Raw genomic sequence first — 25,613 nt, forward strand, 5'->3', positions numbered from 1 at the left:
AGAGTCGGGGTAATTTTTATCAGATTAGAATTGCTTTTGTATCCCAGTGGTATTTTCTTCTCCATGGTAAACTCTCTCTTGTTTACAACTCTAAATCAAGTGACAATTGGCTCATCCTAGCTGTTAAATAAGACAGTAATTACAATGTCTTTTGATAGTTGCAGTGAAACTAAAATATTAATAGGTTTGGATAGTTTACAGGTACAATAATAATCGACATTTTTGAATGAAAGCTGAGACAAGGAGGCACAAAAGCGCCAAATGTAATTAGTTCTAAGTAACGTTATGTTTGATGGCTTAGTAATGGAAAATAACTGCGGTGCTTGAAGGTAGTTGACATAGTTTTAGGTCCTTAGGACCTTAGTACAAAAAGTGTAAGAAAAGCAGAATAGAAAAACAGGACCTGGGGATGGGGAGTATCTGGGACTAGCAGATGTCCAGGGTGGGCACAGTTAAACTGATAAATTGAAGGACAGGATAATTGCTATGTTTGTGGTGTTAATGAACCCATTAAGCTGGTGTAAACATCTACTGGGGAGTATCCGGGACTAGCAGATGTCCAGGGTGGGAGCAGTTAAACTAACTGATAAATAGAAGGACAGGATGATTGCTATGCCTGCAATGTTAATTAAGCTGGTGCTTCAAAGACTGACAGAAGTTATGAAGATTGTTGGGGGAAGTAAACGACCCTCAAAGACCACCATCACATTTTTGCATACATGCGGGAAACTTTCTGAAAAATGATGTAATTCATGTGTAGCCTCATGAGTATGTATGTATGCCCAGTGACTATGTAAGGATGGCCTGTGTAGCAATACGGGGACACACGCTAGGTGGAGCTATCCCCCGTGTCTCTCGGCGCCGCAATAAAGAATACCTGCTGGTCAGCTTGAAAACTTTGTTGGCAAGTTTGTTCCTGGAGTTTTCTCCGAATCAAAGCTCAAATACTTGCTAGTAGATTTAAGGTTGAGACTGAACTCTTAAGCCAGAGATAGACTTCAGGCTTAGGTTTTCCAATACATTTTCAACGTTTGGTTTTGAATTAGTTCATTGAGAAGGTCAACCATAGAAGTGTCTTCCTGTATCTTTTATTATATTCTTTAAACCATTTCTTCAAATCGATAACTTCTTGTTGATTAAAGTTATGTGGGTTACTGGAACTTCAGACTGAAAGCAGCATAATCGAGATAGAAAAGAAGGAAGCAAAAATGTATTCATTTACAGGGCTGTTAAAAAACTTGCTAATGGAAAAAGGGAAAATGTAAGTACAGGACATATAAAAAATACATTACTTTTATATTTTTCAAAACAGAGCAAACTGCTTCACCTCTAATTTATCTTGTGTGCAGTGGGACAGTTTCCAGTTCTTCCTGCCAACATACAGCTACTGTATAGGTTGGTGAAACAGACACATGAAGCCTCTGATGCATTGTTTTTAGCTGCTACAAAGTGCTAACTTTCGGGTTTTTTTAAACAATGAGAAGGAAAAAAAGATAACGAGTATTGTCCTTAAGTACACAGACCCTTGTCTATGGATCTCCATTGAATATCTTATCTGGGAAAGGGGATGATGTTTTTGCCCGTGCTTTGCCTTACATTCTAAATTCCCACTGAAACTGCAGTGTCGTGTTTACAGTATGTTCTCACAGTCGAACAGGCGAAGCAGACTAACTGTTCAATACGAAGTGGGATTTATTTTATCCATCAGTGAAGATAAAGCTGCAGTTAACCTGTGCCCCTTGCTACTAGCCTGAAGAAGCAGCGCTGAAATGCTGTGCCTACAGCCAATCATGTCACGGCCACCCCAAGCCCTCTTACTGAGTTTGTGTAAGATTTTTACACCATTTTGCTATCACAGTAAATTTGCTAGTAAGGAAACCTACTGGCACTTCTCACTTGCAGTTCCTGTCTGGTCACTTTCAATTCACCTGTCATAAAACTACTTTTGTTTCTGAGAACACTTCCCTATTCTTTATTCTCAGAATTTTCTACCCTGAAAATCTACATCTTGTAACAGTCTCAGAGCAGATTCTCATCGCTATTGGTACTGTGCTCCCATTAGAATAATTTTTGCCAATCTCTCCCCCCCTCCCCATACCCCCTCCTCCCAATATATATTTGGAAGGGGGGGGGGGGGGGAGGAGAAGAATCAACCAATGATCCTTTTCCTGTCTCCTCACCTAAAACTTCCCTACAGTAGACAGACATTAGCTCATTAAGAACTGCAGTCTTCAGAAATAAAGTGTGATACTGAGTAACTTGATGCAATGCAATTAATTGACCATCAAGTTACAGGCTGACTGGGTTACTGACAAAAGCTTTTTGTCTTTCTGCTCAGAACAGAAGTTTAATATTCAAAGCCACCAGCAACAGGAGGAGAAATATGTGACTGTGTGTCAGGTTCAGAATTCAAGAGCCTACCCTGAGAAACTTCTCCCCTCATGCAGCAGCATTCTAAGTGCTTGTGCAGATAAGCCTGCGTGTCTCTGGGACAAAAGTTCTTTAAAGCACTTGTTACATGCTTTGTTACATACATATGCTGTTACATACTTGTTCCAGCAAGGGCTGTAAGATCACAAAAAGGAAACATTCTCTTTCAAGAGAGCAGCACCTGCCCTTACTAAATCAAAGCAGATTCCTACTCAGTATGTAACAGTGCATCAACAGACAGGAAATTAATTTCCCAAATCGAGACTATTTCCTAGTGGCCAAAGAGAAGACTGAAGATGGGATTGCATATATTCACATAGTTTTTTCGAGATAGGAAGGACAGGATTGACTAAACAAGTGGTGTGATACAAACATAACAGAAACATGGCACATAATGTGAACAGGTACATATATACCACATATATTGTCATGTGTCCAAATTCTGGTCCCTCTTACCTTTCCTATCCTGAGATAAAATCTGGGACAATTCAGTCTTTGCCTTTCAGTGCTTGTTTTCAGCTGGCCATTGCTGGTTCACCTGGCTGGTTTATCTGCGAAGATGCATGAAGCCAGATAGAGCCAGTTTTGTAACCAGAGGGAGGCTTGATGATGCAGAGATAAGATTTATTGCTTTCAGTCTCAATGCTTAGGCACAACATACAGAAATTCTTTGGATGCAAATTCTCAAGCTTTTGATGCTCTCTCATGTCCAGTGGGCCAGATCACAGTATTTACTCTTTCATCACATTAAACATAAGTATTGACCTAGCCTGTTGTTACTCAGCCTTTACAATGCAGCAATTCAAACCTCCTGAGTAATGTAACCGTGAGAAACTGAGACAGGTTGTGGTATGCACTCACCTCTGTTTAGGAATTCTAGTAGCAACCAAAAAGCTTCTGGAGACAAGATGTTTAACCAGCTGGTGAGAAGAGCAGGGACATGTTACTCTGGGGGTAAATCAGGTTGTGGAATACTCTAAGCTGCAATTTACATTCCAGGGTCAGGGAGCACTCCTACCCCATCATTATGCAGTTCAGTCCTAGCTACTGAGACCACATAATCCACGTGGGCCTTCTGCAACAAAGCATGTTCACCACATGCAGACAATACTTGCAGTGACTTACTCCAGAAATCTGGTATCAGTCCTCACACAGTCATGAGGAAGTACCTTTGTTCCAGCAAGGGGAAGGAAGAATGTAAAGATACCATGGATTCAGGGCTGAGTTTGCTGTATGAACTTTCTGTGTGTATCACTGCTGACTTTGTTTTATTCACAGAATCCACCAGCAACAACAAAAAGGCTGCATTTTGTCAACAAGACATGTTTAAAGTTATCTTTAGTATTGTACTGTGCAGAAATGTCTGCAAACTTGTCTTTTACACATGACTGTGGTAACAGTCTCTCATGGTAGTGGTGACTTTCTGACCCTTTGGCCTGGCTACAGACTCTTGTGACTTTATCTGGGCCTTTTGATGGGACCTGTTTCAAGAAAACCCAGCAAAAGCAGTGCAGATACCCAGGATGATCACATTAATACTGTTTTAATTGCCAGATCATACCAGCATGGCCTGTCCTGGCAAATTACTATTTATCTCTCATTTATATTAATGTACTTACATGTATTGCATTGCAGTTATACACTGATTTGCAAGATTTCAGTTTTTAAATAACTTTTAATTTAGCAGGTAAATACATTTTCTAACACTGTAAAAAATAAAACATTTTTTAAATAGAAATTGAAGCAAGTTGAACTATTTACCCACTTTACCTATTTCTATTCAACATATAATTGGATACATTTAGTCAGCACCTTTAGAACTATTAAAAAAGAGGGAAAAAATACCAGTATGAGTGTGAACAAAGAAGCAGCAGCAGATCTTTGGATTCTGAGTTGCTGAGTCTAGCCTTCTTCCTTAAAACCAGTCAGCAGACACAGTTTAACTGGACTGTGCTGCCTAACTCTAGAGACATCAGTGTTTTCAGAGCAAGTTTCAGCTGAAGGTGTAAATGAAATGATATTTTTCCTTTGATAAAGAAACGTTGTCTCTGAAGATCTTTCCTCACACAACTATACCATAGTTCTAAGAAAGATGAAAAAAGGCAAGGGGGTATGTGGGGGCGGGGGGCGTGTTCCAATGCAAACTGCAGATTTTTGCAATGCTGAGGTTCAGCCCACAGCAGTTTCCCAGAGCCGGGACCAGTCCTGCTTCTCAGCGAGATACTGCTGCTCCTAACAGGGGCCGAGGCCAGAGCCTCTCCAGCTCCCCCGAGCTCTGCGACCGGTGTCAGACTTGCTCCTGCCCTCCCCTAGACGGGAGGCTAAGGCGCTGAGGACGTGACTGTGCGGGCTTTGAGCACCGGACCACTAATGCCCTCCTTTGCCCCGGTGTGGGAGGGGCACCCCCCTCTGAGGAACGAGCCCGGGATGAGGGGCCGCCACCGGCTGGAAAGCTTGGCTCTCCTACGGGGAAGCTGGCGGTGACACCAACGGGACCGGGGTCCCACCCGGGGGCTGTCGCCAGGCACAGCAGCACGGGGAGGACGCAGGGAAGCAGGCAGAGGCGAACGGTCCCTTCGGGGCGGCTAGATGGGCTCCGAAGCGCAGCCGGCGGGCCGGCGAGGGCGCAGCGTGGCACCGGGCTGCGCGTCCAGTCAGTCCCGGCAACGCCCGCCTCTGGTCGAGGGGTACCTCGACCCCCCGGCGGGCCGGGGAGCCCTGCACAGACCTCACCAGGACCCCCGAGTGCTGCGGAGCGGACACAGCTGCGGGGCGGGGAGGGACGGGGCGGGGAGCCCCTCCCCGCCTCCACAGGGGTGGAGCCGGGCGGTGCCGTCGGCTCAGCGCCGGCATTTCCCGCCGGGTCGCGGCTGCCGTCGGTAGTGCTTGTGTGGCAGTGGCAGCGGAGGGAGGGCTCGCCCGCCCGAAGATGACAGAAGCGCTGTCCCCCCGCGGCTGCCAGCCGGCCGAGCCGGCGGAGGACGGCTACTTTCGGAAGGTGGGATGCGCGGGGGCCTGCGTGCAGGGATAGGCACTCCGGGTTCGGCTGTCCTGTGTCCGTCTATCGCTGCTGCTTTCTGTTGATGGAGAGTCGTGATTCCCGTCCCGCGGCGGCAGAACGTGGGCGCCTGTGCTCTGGTTGAGCGCTCTGCGGCTCTTGCGGTAGGGCACCGGGCGGACAGGATGGCCCCGGCGTCCCGGGCGGCTGGCGCGGCGCAATCCTCCGGCGCTGGGCTTCGCTGTGCGGGACAGGAGCACTCGTACCTCCACAAAATGGGTGAAATTCCCCTTGGCAGCTTCTCTTTCGCTGCTCTCTTCCCTGTTCGCTCCTCGCTCGCTCTCTAGTAAATTGCCTTGTGTACCTGTAAGAAAGTTTGGTGGAGTAAGGCGACAAAATTAACAGACTCGTTAGGAAGTTTTTAATGAACATCTGCCATAATTACTTTTCAGACTTAGTGGGCGGTTTATGCCGTAACCTGCACCTGAGCCCTTTCAGCAGAGGGTAATTACAATGAGGTGTCTCTTGCCCGGTAGCCTCTGGGCTGCTGTGAACTTCACCGGGGGTGAAGGACAACGACTGCCGCTTTCGGGAGCTTGGAGTCAGCCGTCCTTCGCTCGGTCGGCTGGGTCGTCCCTTTGCAGCTCTCCGCCTGCTACTGTTGTTGATGGGCTTCAAATAGGGGTGTGGGTACACGCGGGGATGTATATTGTGGATCTGAGACCATAGACTGCTTACCCTATGGAGGGAAAAAACCCAAACCAAACAACAACCCAAAGCCCAAAAACTCTCATACATCGGGTTGTTGCTGCTCAAAGCAAAGATACACTGCAGGGATGGGTACTTCAGCCATGACCTGGATTACCCGGTAGGGAGGCCCAGATGCTTTTCTCTGCGGCCTTCCCTATAGGCTGTTTGGATTTTGGACCCCACTATTTATCAAATTCATCAGCTTCCAGGAGCTTAAGCAGCAATACTGCTCTTTAGCAGAGGAACTGTTCACAGCTGAAAAGAGCCAAGTTTCACCTGTGCCAGCCACACTGCAAGGCCTTGATACTGGTGTGTAACTAGAGGCTGAAGCAAAACTTTCTCCAAATCTTGTCTGGTTTCTTCATTTGAGTATAATATTTGTTGAGTAATCCCTGATTTCTTAGTAGTCTACAGCAGGAAATCATAAAGTGTGGCAAAGGTGTAATTATTTAGAGTTTTCACAGCTCTGGTTTCTACAGTACAGGATGGTCATAGGCTGCCTGCAGGAGTGTTAGTAAAAAAGTTGACTTCATGCACTTGTCAAGTTCATAAAGTTGGATAAATCAACTCTTCCACCTGTTTGTTTTTACTGATGGGGACTGATTGAAGTTTCACCATCAAGTTGTGCTTCCTAAGTCATAAGAGTAGATCTTCTGCAGTCAGACTTCCTGAGGGACTGAGTTTGTTTTCAATTAGGTTGCTGTATGTGAGGGTTAAGTTCACTGGAAACAGCATCAGTGTAAGTCTCCCATCCTGGTTAAGTGTTTCTCATTTATGAAAATACTGTAAGATCAATTTTATACCTCATCATGAACAGTAATTTCTATTTTTCCCACTTTTGAATTGCTTATGTCTTAAAGGAGAAGAAATTAGGAATCTGATTAAATCTGAGTGAGGCAGTGTTGCAGTGGAACATTCTTGCATCTGTTCACTAAGATCTTTGAATGGCTCATCCAGCTTATAAGTGTCTTTAATAAAGTTGTACACCTCACATCAGGTTAGATGCTTAAAGCCTTCTGTCCCTAAAAGTTAGATGTAAGCAGGAAACCAGTATTCCTTGTTATACATTAGCTGAATGGTCTCAAAGATCAGAGCTTTCTTTCTGACTCAGTAGTTCTAGGAGAAGGGGGGAGGAAAGGCAACCAAAACCTAAAGCAGTCCCACTCCAGGAATCTTGAGTGCATACAAGCTGTGAGGCCAAGGAGATACTTTGAACATAGTACTTTTAGGCCTTTCATGTTCACCTGAATTGCATGCCAGGTGGTTTCATGTGACTGAAAGCAGCGATTGAGCTGTCTGTGTGCATCTGTGGGTCTCCCCTTCTCCAAAGTCCTTTGTATCCCTTTCCCTTTTTCAAATATTACTACTTCTTGCTTTCCTGAAAGGATTTCAGGGTTGGTCTACCACTTTTGCTGATGCAAAATCACATCAATTTCCAAAGCTAGTCGTCGTGCTTTTAGATTAAAAGACATTTACTTCATTGACTTTTTTTTTTCCTGTAAGCTGTGGAGCAAGGTGAAAACAATTGCTTTGATCAGTCCTGCTCACCAAAGTGCTTCCAAGCACTATATACACAATGACGTTGACCTTCATAATTTTTAAGAATATTTTCCACAGTGGCATTTTATGATTGAGAAAAACTGAGCAGTTCATACAATAGCCATTTGGTTTAAGCTCTTGGTGTCTTCTTTGGAGGAATGAATTACTGTGTGAAGTATGCTTACAGTTTGTGCAGTGCCCTTTTGGGTGCTTTTTGGAGTCTTAAATATAGCATGCCAGAAAGCAATCCTCAGTATCCCCAAGATGCAATCTATAAACCAACTCATTTACTTAATTCTTGTTTAGTGCCCTTTTTTTATGTCCTGTGGAAAGAAGGCCCTGTAAAACTATGACTGACTTTGTGTAAAGGGCTATGACCAGAAATGGGGAAACACATGCCCAGTCCCATTTCCTGCTTTGACTTCTGTTGCCACACTAGAAAGGCAGGCTTGCTCTGACTCTGCTAGGTGAGTCTGGGGTGTGATGGATGACAGCTACTGTGTGCAGTGCCCACTTGCGCCATTCCACAGGCTCCCTCTCTCCATACGCTTCCAACAAGGTCAGAGCTGCTTTGTAGAGATCTTTTCCTCTTTCCCTTACCCCATCTCTGTCCATTATTTCTTTTTTTCCCCTGTGGCAAAGGCCTAACTTATATAGGTAAAATTAAAATGAAATTATATGAGTAAATAGGTAAAACTAGATTTTCCTTAAAAGCTTATAAGATGCTTTGAGCTGGCTCAGATTATTTTTTTTTTTAATACCTACTTTTCAGGAATATACCTGTGCAGCCACACAGGGTATACGCAGCTCTGCCAGTGTTGCCCCCAGTCCTTTCCCTTTACATTTCCCCTCCAAACCAATTTGGTTAGCTGCAACCGAGCTTGTGAGGATTTTAGTTTTAAAAACAAAACAACAACAACAAAATTCTTGTTGGTGTCCTGAAGAGGATATGGCAAAGTGGAAGCAGCACCTTAATTTCCATCAGAAAGAGGATGGAACTTCTGTCTATTAACCTTTTGCTTTCTGGGAAGATAAAGTAGCAGGGAACTGGTTCTGCTACTCTTCTGTTTATCTCAGCCATTACATGCGTATAGTTCAGTATATGCTGTGGTACACTGCCAGGGCAAACTGTACCCATACTCCTGGGTGGTGCAAGTGCTCTTGGACGTCAGCCTCCTGCCTTGACCTCCTCTGTGCAGAGTTCCACATTCTTTCTCTGTTACTGGCAGCAACTGGTGAATCAACCATGCATATCCTGCATACCCATCCAAATTCTGCCCCACTCTTTCTTCCCTGTGAAAAAGTTTGTGGTCAGCAGAAAATAATAACAAAACTAATGATAAGAGCAATTTGTTTTGAAAGTAGAGCGAGGCATTTAGACTGGAAGGATTTTTCAAGAGACCAACAGTAATTAAAGCAGGTCTGTCCTTGTGTGCCACTTGGCTTATGTGAGATGTTTCTCCCACCCTTGGGGAAGTTATTCTTCAAGCCTGTTGTAGTTCTGTGGATTGCTTGGCCTCTCAGACCTCTTACTGTTTTTTTTAGTTGCTTTTGTGTTTGTGTGGGATAAAGAGAACTCTCTTTCAAGTTGTTTTTCCTTTTTTTTTTTTTTTTTTACTTTATTTCTTTTCTCTTTTCATTACAGCACACAAACACACACAATCACGCACACAGAAAGTTTTCACAAAGTAATATCCCCAAAACACATCAATATACAGACCTTGGGATATTTACAAAGTAGTACTCATTTAGTTACAGGGTCCAGTGCTTGTGTGATGATCTTTTAGTAGGACTATGACTGCCCTGTCGTTTTGGGTTTGAGAGAGCGCATACAGATGGCTGGGTGGGTAGGAGGGGACCAAGGAAGTTAGATCTAGCAAGTTCTTTCTACTGTATCTTTCCTGTCTTGGTTTACTGCTTTGTAACATCTTACACATACTGTAACTCTATAAATGCTCTCATCAGTCAGGAAGTTGCAATAAATGATAAGAAAAAGCCATTGTTCACTGCTCAAGGTTGCCCTTTCTGTAGCTCTCCAAGCATCTGCTGGTACAGCACTAAGCATCTTGTCTTCAGTTTGGTTGTTCTGTCCACTGTGCCATGTAGAAGGAGAGGTAAAGGCCAGCTAGCTTTAGGAATCTTCAGATTCTGATCAGTTTGATGAAAATGCTGATTTTAGTTTTCTGTTAAAGCTCCGGTTCCAGTGGAAAGGCTAGATAGTTATCGTATAGACCAAGCTGATGATTCAGAAAGAAATACTGTATATATTAGTCCACCCTGCCAAGGGAAAAGGCTAAAACCAGAACACAAGTAGTTCCATATATGAAGCACCAGGCTGAAAATGATGATAGGTATGGTAACCAGCATGTGAATCAGCACTCCCCTAATTAACTCTCTCCTTCCCCTCCTTAGCTTTTGGGGTTTCATCTGCAGGGCTTCCCCCCTAACTGTGGTTGGTGTGTCAGTTTAGCAACCTGCTGCACCTGTGCTTCCACCATGGTTCAGTTCATGCGGTTCTTCTCAGTCATTAGTAGCCAGGCAACCATCAGCATTAGCATAGACACAGGAATATTTATTTGCCTATTTGTTCTCTCCCCCCTTGTCTGGCGGGACAGAAACAACACAGCGATGATTCATCCCCCCATCATGCCATATCCACTCATCATGTACAAACTCATAAACCCTAAGACTGAAAGTAGGCCTTTGTGTGAAACTGAGAATCATCTGAAACTTGGTTAGTCAAGAGACAGACATCTGTGACGGAACGTCGATTTTCATTTTGCTTAGTGAGCAGTGTGACAGCATGGAATATTGTCTAGAAAATATGTACATGGAATTTAATACAGTAACTAGTTCTAAAGTTGTACTAATCTTTGGGGCCAGGGACTTAGATCTGTGAAATACTTGTTCATGGCACAAGTAGGCCAGGATCTGGAAGACCAGATCTCCCCCTTCACCGTGCCTTTTTTAACTTGGATAAAACAACTACTCTTGAAAAACTTGCACTATTTGGCTAAAATTTTTAAAATTGAACTGGTAGAAACATGCCAAGAGAGACTTTAATTATAGTAGTGCAAAAATGGAAATAAATATAATAATTTAGCAGGGCTTAGGATCAGTTCTAGAAATACTGGTATGAATCATGTTGTTTACTATGATCGCTATTGCAGCCAAAGAAGTTGTGTGCATAAGTGAAGTTGCACACACATCTAGCTATCTGGAGGATATGGCCATTTGTGTACACTGCTGTGCTTGACGGGCAGCACAGGTTGTGCTGGCTGGAAAGGAGTGCTTTATTTTAAGTAAGAAGGCACACCCAGTTTCAACTCTGTGTCACCTTCAGACAGCGTGTGGCTCATCGTAAGAGTTCAAACCACTACTTCATAACTCATATTTATGTTAATTTCAAATGCTTACTGCGATTACTCATTGTTTGGCAAACAGTCAAGGTTTTTGTGTCCTTTACAATTGGATTTCTGATATTAAAAAAATACTTCTGTCTTGAAGAAAGAACTTCCTGGCATCCAAATTAAATACAACTGTTGCTTTATTTGGGACCCATACTTCTGACAGCTATCTGCCCTCTGTGGCAGGCAATTTTTCAAGGCCTAAAGTTGGGAAAAAATGAAGATACTGCCTATACCCCTTAAACTCGGGAGGATTTGAAAGCTCCTTCAGATAAGAGGTAAGCACTGGGGCCTTGTGCAGAGGCAAGATGCTGTCTGTCCATAGCCAACCTGGGCTACCTGACTACAGGATTGCTTAGCTACCAACTCTGTCCTCATGTAAGCTGTAGAATGAAATCTTCCCCCTCAATCCCACATGAGTCCTGAACAGTCAGTCAGCCATTTCCTAGCTCTGCTTGAGCTGCTGCTGTTGAGCTGTCAGTGCCTGGCCTGACATTGACAGCATCACGCTGGAATCCCACAGGCACTAATGATACAATTGTTGGCCAAATAAGTGTGTGTGGGATGATGTTCATAAACTTAATAATAAATGCTAGTGGGGTATCCTGCCACCTAAGTTCAGCATGTAGTTCTAACATGAGTATCTGTTTCAAGATGTTACCTTACTAGATACATAAATAACATACGACAAAGATCTGTAACTCCTGTGCAGGACTTGCCTCTGATAGCGACATATTACAAATGTAATCAGCTTTCTGATTCTGCAGTTCAGCATTGCTTTTCAACCAAGCAGGAAGAAATGAAATGACTAGCTAACTGAACCTTAGGTTTGAAAAAGCTTTTATTTGGCTCAGGAGCTAAGGATAATAATATTTGAGCACTTTCAACACTTCTTTATGAAGTGCAGCTGTGCTCTGAGGGGGGAAAAAGGCTCTAAAAGTGATAGCTGAGTTGACTATTTGAATTGTCTTCCTAGAAAAGTAGCTCAATTTACTTTTCACACAATCCCCAAATGCGTGCAATGAAATCATAAATCATACTCCACTCTTGGTAATTTTTCCAACTTCCTTAGTAATAACTATTCCTTTTTAACTATTTTATTCATAATTTTACTGGTAGCGTATAAGCCAGGGTACAATCGTGTTCACCCTCCAAATAGACTTGGCTCAGCAAAGAAATAAACAGTAATTAAATGAAGCATCTAGCATCCTGTTGACAAGAATGAAACAGTAGGTGTGGAAACAGCTGGGAAGTTTGGCTGCCAGATATGGTAATGAACTGAACATTAACACTCACAGTTCTTGGGATTGTCCACATGTAAACAAATGCTGTTTGGGAAAGGGATCTTCTACGTGGAAGAAAGCAAAATTAAGCACTTTGTTCAATGTGTCTGCTAAATAACTTAATAGTACACAGAATTTGTGCTTTACACAAGGGGAAATCTTCCCCAGATTGTGTGTTTCCCATGCCTGTTTGAAAATACTGGTTATTTTCACTGTCCGCTATGCAGGACTTCTTCGGTTTTCTGGCAGCCTGATTACAATAAAGACTTTAGGTCTGCAAATGGACAGAGGTTAGCTGAGTGTCCCCATCCCTGTTCAGGAGATGTGAAAAACGTTTTTCCAAAATATAAAGAATGAGTTCCTTACAGGCCTTGAGATGTAAAAGGGAGGTGTGTGCTTGCAGCAGGTGAGCCTGTCCTGAAAACAGACTATGCGCACAAGAAGCCTTTCATCCAGGAGACAGAAGTACAGCACTCACAGGCACGCTGGAGGGGACAAGGATACCTCAGTCTCACTACCTTGCATTAAAGCTTTGCAGTAAAGCTTCATGCAGTGATTAGTGACTTGTCCCAAAATGCCAGGAAACATCTCTGCCACTTTTTGCAGAGTTTAAGATCGCTGCACATTTGCAATGGCCTTGACACATTGTTCATTGTGAGCTTGTTTGATTTCTGGGCTGGAGCTTGATCAAAGGTCTACTGAAGTAAACACACTACTTCTGTTGAGCTTCATGGGCTTGGGAATCAAGCAATCCATCTTCCTGCAAGTCTCCCAGAAGCAGAGCTGTAAAGAAGTATTTGAATGATATCCTGGAACTTTTTTGGCACACAGGAAGGAAATGGAGTTCTGGAAAGAAGCTGCAGCTTTACAGAGAAAATGAAGACCAGGGCAAGTCAAAGATATTTTTAGGAAGGATGCTAGGACTCAGAGGTTGAGAAAGAAGTTGGAAGAAAGCATCATAGACTTGTACAGGGATATAGAGGTGGCAGGTTCAAGATGAGGATCAAGTATTCAAGCTGAATGCAAACATCAAGAGGGAGATAATTGTTGATGTTCAAATGAAAATGGCACGGGTGGAAAGTTAAGAGAGAAGACTTTGAATACCAGTAGAAGAGAAAGATGATATAGCACAAAGTGAATTAAAAACAAAGGAGGAAAAACAATGACTGGCTGGAAAAAGAAGCAGGCTCAGAGCAGGAAGCAACTTGTGGATATAAGACCATGTTGTACCTTTAAGTTTGCCTTGCTTGTGTTTCTGTATGTGTTTAAAGGAGCATGAAGTATTTGGTAGTTAAAGGACTACTTTTAGTCTGAGATGAATGAATGAATTTGCTACATGTGCATGTCCTCTCCAGTAAGAGCTTCATCTTCTCTGCATTGTGCCCGCTGCCAGTGCTTTCTCAACAAAAAGAGCATATACTCTGCGCCCAAGTTTTAGCTTCCGCTGCAATTGGTCTTTCAATCCAGAAACACTTCTGCAGTAAGAGTAACTTAACATGGCACGCTTTTTCAAGTTGTCTGGCAGATGGTGCGTTTGAATGTGTGAGCACAAACCTGTAATTTTACCTATTTATAACCTTTAAACCAGAAATATAAATTAACAGCATTGGGCTATGTGCTTTCTAGTTGAACTAGTGTAATCTGGACTGATCCAATAGTTTCTCTGTTGTCAAGTCAACTTGCTTTCACTTGCTGACCCAAATAAGAACTGAACTTAGAGTAGATTATGATAACTTCATGTTCTATTTAAATACTTGGGTTTGTTATGCCGGTATGCCATTGCCTGACCACTCATAATTAGAGCTTGTTGAGAGGCTTCTAAATGCTGTTATAGCAAAACTCAATTTTTTTGAATCTAAACTAAGAGGAAGAGGTCCAAGATAGTGCATAATTTAGTGGCTGGAGTACTTGAGGGAAGACTTGTATTGGACAGATGTGAGCCTTCTAATTGTGTAATGCACAATCCAGTAGGACCCTAACAAGTTTTGTAATGATACCCAACCAGGCCACTCAAAAGGACGCACTTTATTTAAGGGTGAGCATTAAAACAGAGGGGTCTTATTAGCTTCAGAATCAGTAGTTAAGGCAGCAGGGAAGTGCTGGTTGGCTATATATGCATATTCAAAGCTATTTGAGACTTTAAAGTGGGGAGGAGGGGAGATATAAAAGGTAAAAAAGTGGAAGTGAAACTTCTATTTAAGAAAGGTGTGAAGATCATGTTTCAATGACAAACATGCTATCCTATTCATCTATAACAGTTTTAGCTTATCAGAGCTCATCAGAGTACAATGGCTCAGTCCTGCTCAAACACAGGTTTCAGTCTGAGTCTTGTGCTTGTGTAAGGTATGCAAATACACAGAAGCATTCCTGTGAATTCTGGGAGTTATGCTTTACTTTAAGGGCTTAATCTGATGAGTGCCTGAAGGTGTGATCATAATCTTACCCTGCCAAACTCCATTATTCTGTATCTCATTTTCTCTTTCTCCCATCTCATAGTATTCCATTTCCCATCTTACTTGATACTGAGCAATCAATATATAATATTTGTTTGGACAACAGGTAACAAGAAAAACTAATGGGCAGATGAATCATTCCATCTGGCACTCTGAGAATGTACAGATGAAATGACTTACAAAGCTTGTTCATATTTTAAACTTTTGATGCTGTTGGGTTGTGGCAGGGTAGGCTTCAAGATCCAAGAGCATTTCCTGGGCGTGAAGAAGAGCTGTGCAGATAAGCAGAGATGTAAAGAGAGGAACACAGGGAAGGAAGGGTAGTGAAGGTCTGAGCACCAGAAGAAACAAGAGCAGAGACCTTTAGAAAGGTACTTGAGACTGTGAGCAGGAGTGCTGCCAAAGCCTGGTCTTGATAGAGTGGTATTTCAAGTCTGTATATATCCCAGTATGGAACCCTGATATTTTGCAAAGGTTAAACAGATACTTTGACTGGAGTTACTGCCTGGCCAGATACCGTTTCTATGAAACCCGTAGAAACTTAATGATGCTCTGTCAAATGTGGTTATCATTGATAAATAGCTTCAAAAGACATTTAGGGGAGAACAGGCTGGCTCACACATGTACATAAGCTTTAAAAGAGATATTTTCTGCTTGGATTTTAATGTCAAGTACTTTGGTCATGGTGTGTCTTTTGCTTTTAATGACCAAGTTTGAGAAAAGAAAGATTGTCAGTCATTCATCATTGATGTCAATCTCATTAATTCATATCTAGTTAATTTGTATCCATACAGAACCCATGCCATTTATGTTCCTTCAAATTCGGCCTTCCTCCCTTTTCAGTCTCTTTCAACAGCAACAACAAAAAAAAGTGTTTCCTTAATTCTAGGGATGTAATCCTCTTGCCGAGACTGGACGAAGCAAACTGCAAAATCAAAGAGCTGTCCTAAACCAACAGATTTTAAGAGCAGTAAGAATGAGAGCTGGTGCTGAAAACCTTTTAAGGTATGTGTCATGACTTTCTAGTTCTCTTGCCGGAGCAACATTATTTATTTAAGTCTCTTAGCTATTGGTTTTTGCCATTCTGCCTAGCTGCTGCATAAATTATTGCTGGATGCTTTGTAAATCTCCCTGAAGTTCTTTTTAATGTTGTAGCTCTGCAGAGTCATTACCTACTATGTAGTACACTTCCAAAGCTGCTGTGTTGTAGCAAGTGAACTGAGGTTAGACTGTCTTGTGTTGCTCTGTTTGATCAGCTTTATTGGTAGTGATAATGGCAAGTGAATCTTCCTGAATATTGTAATGACTCCTTTTTGCACTTTAAATCAAATAAAGGTATTGTTCCTATGCTGTTGCTTTTTTCAAGATCCTTCAGATTTGTGCTCCATGGTAGAAAGGACTATCAGTTGCCATATTTATTCCATGTAGTAGTGATAGAGGAGTAGCAGGGTAGCACACGTCTTATTTCAGCTGGGTTACAGTTGCCACCAAATTCTTCTACAGTTCGAGGTAACTGGAAGAGACTTTCCTCTTCATCTTTATATTTTGTACACCAATTTTTATATATTTATTTTTTAAGGGGTAGTTTCTTACATGGCTGTCCCCATAGGAATAGCCTTATGTTGACCCTGTCTTCTATCCTGTGATTAACTGCTTAGCAAACAGACCTGTAGCTTTCCAACAATCTACCTGTTACACAGAAAACCTGAAAATTTCCCAAATTATCTGCAGTAATCTTCTATAGTGTCTACTTCTCTGCAGCTGGAGCAACAACAGGTCTCCAAGAACAAAAACCTAATCAACGTACTTCCCTTAGAGAAATGAAAATAATTGGATAAATTCACTGTTCTTAAACTTGCCATTAATTGATAGGCAGTCACCTTTGCCTGTTACCTCCTTTTATCTCCAGTCTTGCCACCAGAGGCAATGGGTCCAGAGCTTGTGTAGGTTTAGCCTCTGATTTAATTCTGCTTTGTTTTCTGGTCATTGACTTAGCAGAAACCCAAACTCTTATTTGTTATCCAGCAAAATTCTTATATCTGCTTTTGAAATGAACACTGTACATTCAGTAGATGTTTCTGCATGTCAGCTCAGGAGTGTTTTGGAAAGGCTGAAGGGATGACTAATATCTAATGTGAACACTGATTACTCTAACATTCAACTTAAAGATGTCCTAAAATTTGGCTGCAAAATACTGAAGTTGCTATTGGCAAGACTGGGAACGGAGAATGTTTGGAGAGCAGAGGATCATACTTATTCTAAGCTGGATAGATCTAAGCTATTAATTAATCTTAATTAATTTATAATGTTAAAGCTCACTAGTTCTGTGAAAAGAAGCAATTTTAAAAGTAACCTGACAACTAGATAGTTCACATGACTAGATGCATTTACAGGCACCTAAGGAAAAACCTAAATAAACAAGCTCTATGTTTTCAGATTCTATTTGCTTTTCAAGTTCTAAAAGAAGCAAACAGATTGCTGTTCACAAGGAGCCTCCTGCAACAGGACTTAACGAAAAACTGGAAATGCAGGTTTCTTTCCTTTTGGCTGAAAGTAAACGCTAGGCTTGAAACAAATGATCCATCTAGCACAAATACTTTTGTTGTTAGAACTTCTGAAAGTCACCCTCTCCTTTTCATTGTCTTCTGTCTGGAATTTCTGAGTTAAAAGTGAATTCAGAGTAGACTTGTGTGGATCTTGAGGATATCGCATTGCCCCTGTTACTGTCTTTTGCTATTTGTCCTTACAAAGTATGTCTGCAGTGCAAAAACATGGAAAGGTAATCAAATAAATTCTAAATTGTCATGGATGTTGAGAGCAATATAGGCATATTAGAGAAGTTCATCTGGATGGAATACTGGGGTTTCTGAAAAAAAATTAGAACCCATCCTATGGAGGATGGTAACCTAGACCAAACATGAGGCATTAGCACCATAATTAAATTGCTGAGATTGCCTGTCTACCTCTATGGTGATGCCTTTAGCTTCTGTCCACTGTGTATTTGTGTCAAGTTTGGCTTATACAGGCAGCAGATGTTAACATTGCTTAGTTAAAGCAATCTCAGATATTCAATAAAATACAGCGTAGAAAATTGACATATTACAGATTTATAATATGAAGTACAAGTTTACAACTTTAGCCTTGGAATAACTAGTTCTTCACCAAGGTCTTCTGTAAAATTGGAGGATTGCTCCAGTGGAGGCTGGATGTATGAGGGTTGTTCATAAATATTTATGAACGTGAATTTTATCTTAAAGGTAGATGCAAAATGCTGCAAGCTTATTTTAAGTTTGTTACTGTCTAATGCTTTGTACTGTCTACTATAGGGGTACAATATCTTAAGGCTGGGTGTGGATCAAGACCTTTTGTCTTAAAATCATACCTGTGGTTATAGATAACAGTTTAATACTCTTGAAAGCAGTAATACTGTATGGAGAATCATGCTAGAAACAGTGAGATAACATCCTGAAATACACAAGAAATCACATATGTGCTCAGGGTCGCCAAATACCAATAACCGATGTGCTAACAGTTCAAAATGTTGTCATGTAAATGTATAAATGGCAAAGGAAACAAACAAACAAACAAAAAATTCTATTTGAATCTGGCAAAATAAAACTACAGAGTAGTTTGTGTTGCATTAAAAAGAAATATCTTTCTACCTGTATTTTTGGTTCTTTAGTAACAGTTTTGTGAGAAAGTTGTTTCCTTGTATTCGTATGATGAGAAGTCTCAACTTGCTTCAATTTATAATTCAATTTATGAAGTGGGGAAGTACCTTTTGTAGAAATATCTCCTGACTCCCCCCTACCTCCACCCTCGTATCTTCTTTGAAAATATCACATAATCTGAAAAATAGGATAGTGATTCTGTTTAAGATGCTTTAGTACTAATGTATCTGAAAATGAGCCTGACACCCTAATCACACTAAAAAACCTTTTGCACATATTAAAACTTTTATGTATCTGTGTGCTGTTATCTGTAAAATATCCTATGCTTTCTCTTGACAGAAAAACCTAATAAATTCTGAAGTTCTTGGTCTTACAACAGCTCTTAAGGAGATAAAAAGAAATAATTTAAAAAATGCTGAGAATGCCATGAAGGGGTTCAAATGGGCTTAGGCACAAAACCTTTTCCTCAGCAAAAAAAATGAATTATGTTCCTTTCTTTCTGCAGAGCAACCACCAATAACAAAGTAAGAGAGCAGGTACTACTGGAACTGAGTTTTGTAAACTCAGACCTGCAGATCTTAAAGGAGGAATTGGAAGGACTTAATATCTCGGTAGAAGTTTATCAAAACTCAGAGTAAGTATACAGCTAAGTTACTCAATTATTAACAGATCTTCTGTTTACCCTTGGAAACAAAACTGTTTCTAGGTGAATGCTGGACAACAATTTCGTGAAAGAGCAGAGAGCTTGATACGAAGAGAACATATTTGATGGTAGATTTGTTGACTAAGGGTTAGTCTGCATATTTGTCTTTCACTTGGGAAAGGTATGTACCACTAATCCTTAGATATGGAGTTCCTTTGTGAAGCAGAGAATTGCAAGAACTGAAAGCTCTTGGGCCTGTACAGGGAGACACGTGGTCCCTATCAGAATTTCCAGTACTAGAATTGGTTCAGCACATTCTGGAGTGAACAAACCTAGTGATCTAACATCTGTTCTCAAATGCAGTGAATGCAGCAGTCCTCTCTTTAGCTGGAGAACACTGATTTGGAGTTCAAAGCAGACTTGAAGTAATAGTTAAGGAGTACAATTCAGTAACAGAAATCCGTAAATTAGCAGATAAATTTTTAGCAGGTGAAGTTGGACTTTTTCCAAGATGTTTTTACAACTTTAAAGAGCACACTGAACTTCAAATTGCCATAGATTCCTCAAAGAAAAAGCTTCAAAAGTTAAAGATTATTTATTGCCTGAATACTGCAGTGATTTCTCTATCTGGTAGATACCTTGCTGCTTCTAAAACTAAATATTTGATTAACACTGGCAGCTGAAAACATAAATTGAAGAGCTTCGTATGATATATATATATGGTATAATTTGGAGTCCCTCTTAGCACTGTTCTCAGGTCTAACTTCTAGGTGGACTATAAAGAATTCTTAATGTAGAGTGACCAAGCACATTTCCAGTGGTGTGTCTTTCAGCTGAATGATGATCTGATGTAACATATAATTTAACTTTTCTCAAAATGTGCTGAAATTCCCGCTTTCCACCCCCATGACAAACTTTAACAATTATTTGATATGAAAATGTTTGAGGTTTTTTGGTTTCCTTTTTTTTTTCTTTTTTTCCATTCAAGATTTTGCTAGGCTTCTTAGATGTGTGAAGTGTAGAGAGCAGTATGAAAGTTATGGCTGTGTGCAAGACTCCAGAAAGAATATTTCTTTTTCTAGCTAAGGAATATTTGAAATACTTGAATTCTCAATGAGCAGTAGGTCAGACCCCAAGGCAGGTAGAAGCCTTGCAGTTAAGACAGTCATTCTGTCTAACTAATTATTATAACTAACTTATTATTAGCTTTTTCTCTCCTGATCCTACTTCCTTAATCAGTTTTGAACGATGTTTTACCTTTTTGGTGCTGTTCATTCCAAGCTCTAAATGCTTTTTATGTTCCATCAGCTAAAATAATTCACTCCCTCGGTAACTGCTCTCCAGCCTTTAATAGCAAATAGCTATAAATAGTTGCTCTCTGAGTCTATTATGCATATAGTCATGAACATGAGGTCATGCCCATGGTACTGGATTACGCTGTATTGTGATACACCAATGTGAAGGGTTAGCCTTCTGAGTACTTGCGCACATCTCAACTGCATTGAGAAGTATGACGCTATTTCTACTTACTTACGGAAATCCAGGATCACCTCCCTAACTGCAGAGCCCCCATTATGTTGACTGCAAGGTGTGGCACCTTAGAAACTAAAAAAAAAATAGAAATCGAGTTCCTTTGAATGACAAATGTTGGTGTCCACAGGGACTGTGGGTGGTACTAGAAGTCATTAAATCAGTAAGTTAGGATTTCTTTTGCATGTGTCTCACTTCCTTTTGGGGGAGAAGTGTTGGTATAGTCTATTGTAAAACTGTTGGTGTTTCTTCTAAAAGCCTTATCAGATATCAGATCATTTGCACTACCTGCGGTGGTATGTTGGCTCTGAATCATGGAAGTCCTCTTCAGGCTAACAGAGCCACTTTCTGGATCATGCCAACCAGTTTAAGGACTCTTCCTCTGCTGAGGAAGCTACATGCCTATTCCCACCTTCCTGAGATGGAATTTCCACCAGCAAGAAAGTAATTTTGTTGATAAAACTATGAATGAGCCACACCTGTGGGATTTTGTAGTTGGTAAATAATCTGCTTAACGGAAGAGCAATATATGCAGCTTTTGAGACTTATTATGAATTAAAGAGCACCATTTATCCCTCATTAGCTAGTGTTGTTTACTAATATGATCTAGGTTGAAGTCCATGATACAGATATGTTCTCTTGAGGATCCAATTTTTTTTAAGTCATAGTTCTCATCCTTTGTTGCCCTTTTGATATTTTAGTGGTTAACTTGTTTATAGATCAACACCTGGTGTTGTTTAGAAACTGAGTAGTTCTCAGACTTCCTACTCCTAGACCTTTCACTGTTAAAGTTGGTACATTTTGGCCCTGCTTTTCCCTGTGTTTGACACCCATCACTTCTACATATGAAAGCATTGGTAGCATGTAAAATACTGATGATAATTAATTATAACTAATTACCATAGCTTGTGCTGTAGTAGATCTAGCAGCTGTGGAGCTGTTTTCTCTCCATAGAACTTGTGCAGGTTTATAAAAGTTGAATTGCAGTAAGCCAACCTATGGGAGTCTCATCTTCTTCCCTTGAAGGAAAAATAGGTTTAAATGGCAGGGAAGGGGAAGCTTTTTCTCTTTTCTTGAAGGAATTGTTATAAACTATGTACCTTTTACCTGAACACCCATGATCATACAAACTCCCTGTCGTCAAATAAAAGTAATTATTAGCAGATAAACAGAAACAAAATATTTTTGAATCTTTTTATTTTTTCATAGAGAGACTTTCAGCATTCCCTTGGTACCTCTGGGCCTGAAGGAAACCAAAGAAGTAGACTTTACACTCCCCCTCAAGGTAAATTTCAGACACATTTGGGAATGAAGAGTCAACAGAAATAACTTCTGATTTGTTTGAGGAAGCAGAAGTAACTTATGTACAATTTATTTTTGTTTTATTAGCCCTAAACCTGAGATCACAATGTGTTTAAAAAATTAACCGCCAATTATTTGGGTCATTGCTCATACCTGACTAGGACAAGGAGTCAGAAGATATTATAAGAAATCCTACTCTGGAGATGGTAAAACTAAAGGGAATAAAAATTCTTTCTACAGTTTTTGGTTCCAGTAAGATAATTGATTACTGCTTGGTGCAAGAGGATGTAGTAATGAAGGTTTGACTTGAGCTAACCAAGATTGCTCATTTGAGAAATGGTGGTGCACCATTAATGCTCCTTGTTTGTCGGCTAATATACTTTGCTGGCTATTTAAGCCACCTTTGTATTTTTTTTTGACCACTGTGTATTGTGCAATGTAGATTTTCTCATGGTAAACTATCTTATCACTATAGCATTTGTTTCTGCTTTCACTTTTGTAGGTTAATTTCCATGGTCAGATTATGGTACCACTTTATGCCATTGCATCTTTGGTAATATAAGTGGAATTGCCCTAATATAACTGACAAGAATTTGTCAGTCTCTTTCAGTTAACAAGATTTTATGGTCACTTGATTCTCTTGTTATTTTAGCTAACAGAGCTCACTTATCCCTTTCAAAACCAGTAAGTGGTGGTGTTTTAAAACCCAATGAAGTTGATGTAATGGGTGTTTGGCTCCTTTACTGAGATTTCTCATCTTGTGTATCAAATCAAGTTATTTGTACTATTGTCTTTTTGTAGTCTCATTGCTATACGTTATTGTGCTATTGACTAGAAGGGAGTAGACACCATGGAAATAACAAATGAATCAGTTTTGCACCTTTTGCAATTGCAGGAAAAAGTAGTTTAGTTGATTATTGGATATTCCTTTTTTTTTTTTAGGACTTTATTCTGGAACATTATAGTGAAGACAGTTCTGAATATGAAGATGAAATAGCAGATCTCATGGATCTGAGACAAGTAAGTTCAAGTTACTTGGCATATAATGAGGTCTTTTAATCTGCAGTTGAAAATACTATCATTTATATGGAATCAGAATATGTCCCTATTATTTTTAACTCATCATATTTGTATTGACTTAGTTTCTGAGATATGGAACATGAATCTCTGTTGTCCAAAAGCTTTACAGTCTGAGTAGAGAACAAGGGAAGAAAAGGGTGAAGTTATGCAAAGTGATTGAGCTGTTGACACAACTTCATAAATCTAAGATTTGTCTTGCCTACTTTTTTACTTTACGGAACTATAAATTTAGCAGGAAGAATGTTGAAGGGAATTCATCTGGCAAAACACTGTAGTAGAATGGTGTTGTTTTCTGTATTATATTAGAAACTTACTTTGTAGCTTTCATAAAATACCTACGATTTTATTTAATTAAATTTGAGAATTGCCTAACAGATCCTCTTAGCTTCCTTAAAGGTTGCATGCTGATTTTGTGCAGCTGAAAAACTCATATTTGGCATGCATCCATATGGCCTTAAGCTTACTGTTCTCGGATTCCAAACATTTTTATGATATGCAGAAGTCCACAGAGTCTTATCCTTGGTGCTTCCGTACTCATCCTGTAACTCAACAGAATACACTTCATTTAAATCTCTTGCAATTCAAGGCCTGCCGCACTCCTAGCCGAGATGAAGCTGGCATTGAGATGCTGATAAGCTATTTCCTTCAACTTGGTTATGTAGAAAACAGATTTTTCCCACCCACAAGGCACATGGGAGTTTTATTTATATGGTAAGTATAGTTCATGTTTGACTTGTCTCTTCTCTTTCAAAACACAGTTAATCAGTAACTGTCTTCTGTTTAATTTGAATCAAGTCCGTGTATTTCCCCCACTACTCCATGCAGTGTGTGTTGTCAGTTTTTTCTTTTAGTGTTAAGAATAAACCCGAATACAGTACACCTTTATCACACTTAGAGTGAAGCCCTTGTCAATGGCAAATGTCTCAGGCTACAGGTTAGCACAAGAGAAAAAGAAAGTAATCTTCATTTTTGATCAATGGTAGATGTTTTCTAAACTCTGAACCTTGTTGCATGATGCAGGTGGGGAATGGGTCAGACTTTAATTCCCATCCTGGAAATGAGGAGGAGCGGCTTAATTTATTATAGCATTTGCTTACTACATCTGTGAGCAAAGTTTGGGTCTGAATTCAGCATTTTTATGATGAAAAAAAGCATTTTATGATGCAGCCAAGAGGAACCATTACATTTTTAGTCAGAACTGCAAATAGAAATCTTAAAACTATAGAATATCTGCCCATGCCAATAGTTGATCTTTGGCAACATCTAAGTACAAGAACATAGCAGCACACACACCTGCTTCCCCAGTATACTTTCAGCCTCTGTGATGTCTTACAGGCACTTTTGAGTTGGATATAATATGCTTATGGAGGCACTGCTGTAAAACCTGCCGAAAACTAAGCCTCCAATAAAGCTGACTTGCAGCATTTAGATTGTCCTACACTGTGGTATTTCTGCTCACCTTTTTCACACAAGCAAAAAATAATTAAGAACTGCTTTTTTCGAAAAACTTTATGAAAATATCTTTTGATGGACTCTGCTAATCTTAACACTTATAATATTTGTTTCCCAAGGTACGATTCTTTCACGGGTGTCCCAGTGTGTCAGCCAAATCTGTTACTTGAAAAAGCTAGCATTTTGTTCAACATTGGAGCCCTCTATACCCAGATTGGAACAAGGTGCAATCGTCAAACCCAGGCTGGACTCGAAAAAGCTGTGGATGCTTTTCAAAGAGCTGCAGGTACAAATTTTAAAATACCGGGAAGGTCTTTACACTGATGTTCCTCGTTTGATCCTGATATCCTGCAGATTTCTGCATTTAGTACACACAAAAAAAAAAAACAAACAGGGAAATTCAAGCCCCATGAGCAGCTGAGATGAAGAATTAAATAAAAGCCTGGAACTGTAGTCTGAGCATGTAGATTAATCATTAACCACAGTATTCTTTATGAACTGCAGTTCAGAGGTCCAAGTTATAACCCCAATGGTAACTGCTTCATTGTTCATTTTTTTGTTTCACCAACGTAACTGCTTTTGCCTCAGTGATACTGTGTAGGTGTAAAATCTGCCTAAGAAACAATGTAAAGGGTTGATAAAGTGTTTTAAACATAGTTTTCCACATGGTCTTTTCAAAATTAATCTTACTGGGTTCTCTGATGTGAAATTTGCAGTTCATTGGAAGCTGACTGTATATTTTCCAAAGGCAAACAGGTTCAAAAAAATCAATATGTCCCAAGCGAGGAAAATACAAATTCTAGTAAAGGGAATCATATCTCTTGAACTAACATACGACAGAAGCTTTTGTTTTGGTTTTTTTTCCCCAAGTAGATTTACATTTTTTTGTAAATGTCATCTGTGCTACATGTAATGCTTGAAGACATGCCCTATGTAATTAACATGTACTGTATGACTTATTTCTGCACTAACAATCTGTGGCTACTGGTTTGCACTGTATAGAGCTTTTTCAGCTATGAACTGTGGACCAGAGAGCTGGAGTCTCCTAAAACCCCTCTTATGAATACACAGCTAT

At 40.4% G+C, this 25,613-nt stretch overlaps 1 protein-coding gene across 1 annotated transcript in view; it reads left to right on the plus strand.

The window, feature by feature from the left end:
• Positions 1 to 5,287: 5,287 nt before the first annotated feature.
• The window catches only part of RHPN2 (rhophilin Rho GTPase binding protein 2), a 29,495-nt gene continuing 9,169 nt past the window's right edge, over positions 5,288 to 25,613 (plus strand). Inside the window, exons 1-7 of the mRNA XM_065662815.1 lie at positions 5,288 to 5,428; positions 15,750 to 15,865; positions 19,037 to 19,165; positions 21,914 to 21,989; positions 22,949 to 23,026; positions 23,673 to 23,797; positions 24,658 to 24,824. Coding sequence (XP_065518887.1) covers positions 5,360 to 5,428; positions 15,750 to 15,865; positions 19,037 to 19,165; positions 21,914 to 21,989; positions 22,949 to 23,026; positions 23,673 to 23,797; positions 24,658 to 24,824 — 760 coding nt within the window. The 5' untranslated portion in view covers positions 5,288 to 5,359. The remainder of the gene's footprint in view (positions 5,429 to 15,749; positions 15,866 to 19,036; positions 19,166 to 21,913; positions 21,990 to 22,948; positions 23,027 to 23,672; positions 23,798 to 24,657; positions 24,825 to 25,613) is intronic.

The sequence above is a fragment of the Lathamus discolor genome, chromosome Z (genome assembly GCF_037157495.1).
Source record: "Lathamus discolor isolate bLatDis1 chromosome Z, bLatDis1.hap1, whole genome shotgun sequence".
In the NCBI taxonomy this organism is placed as follows: Eukaryota; Metazoa; Chordata; class Aves; order Psittaciformes; family Psittacidae; genus Lathamus; species Lathamus discolor.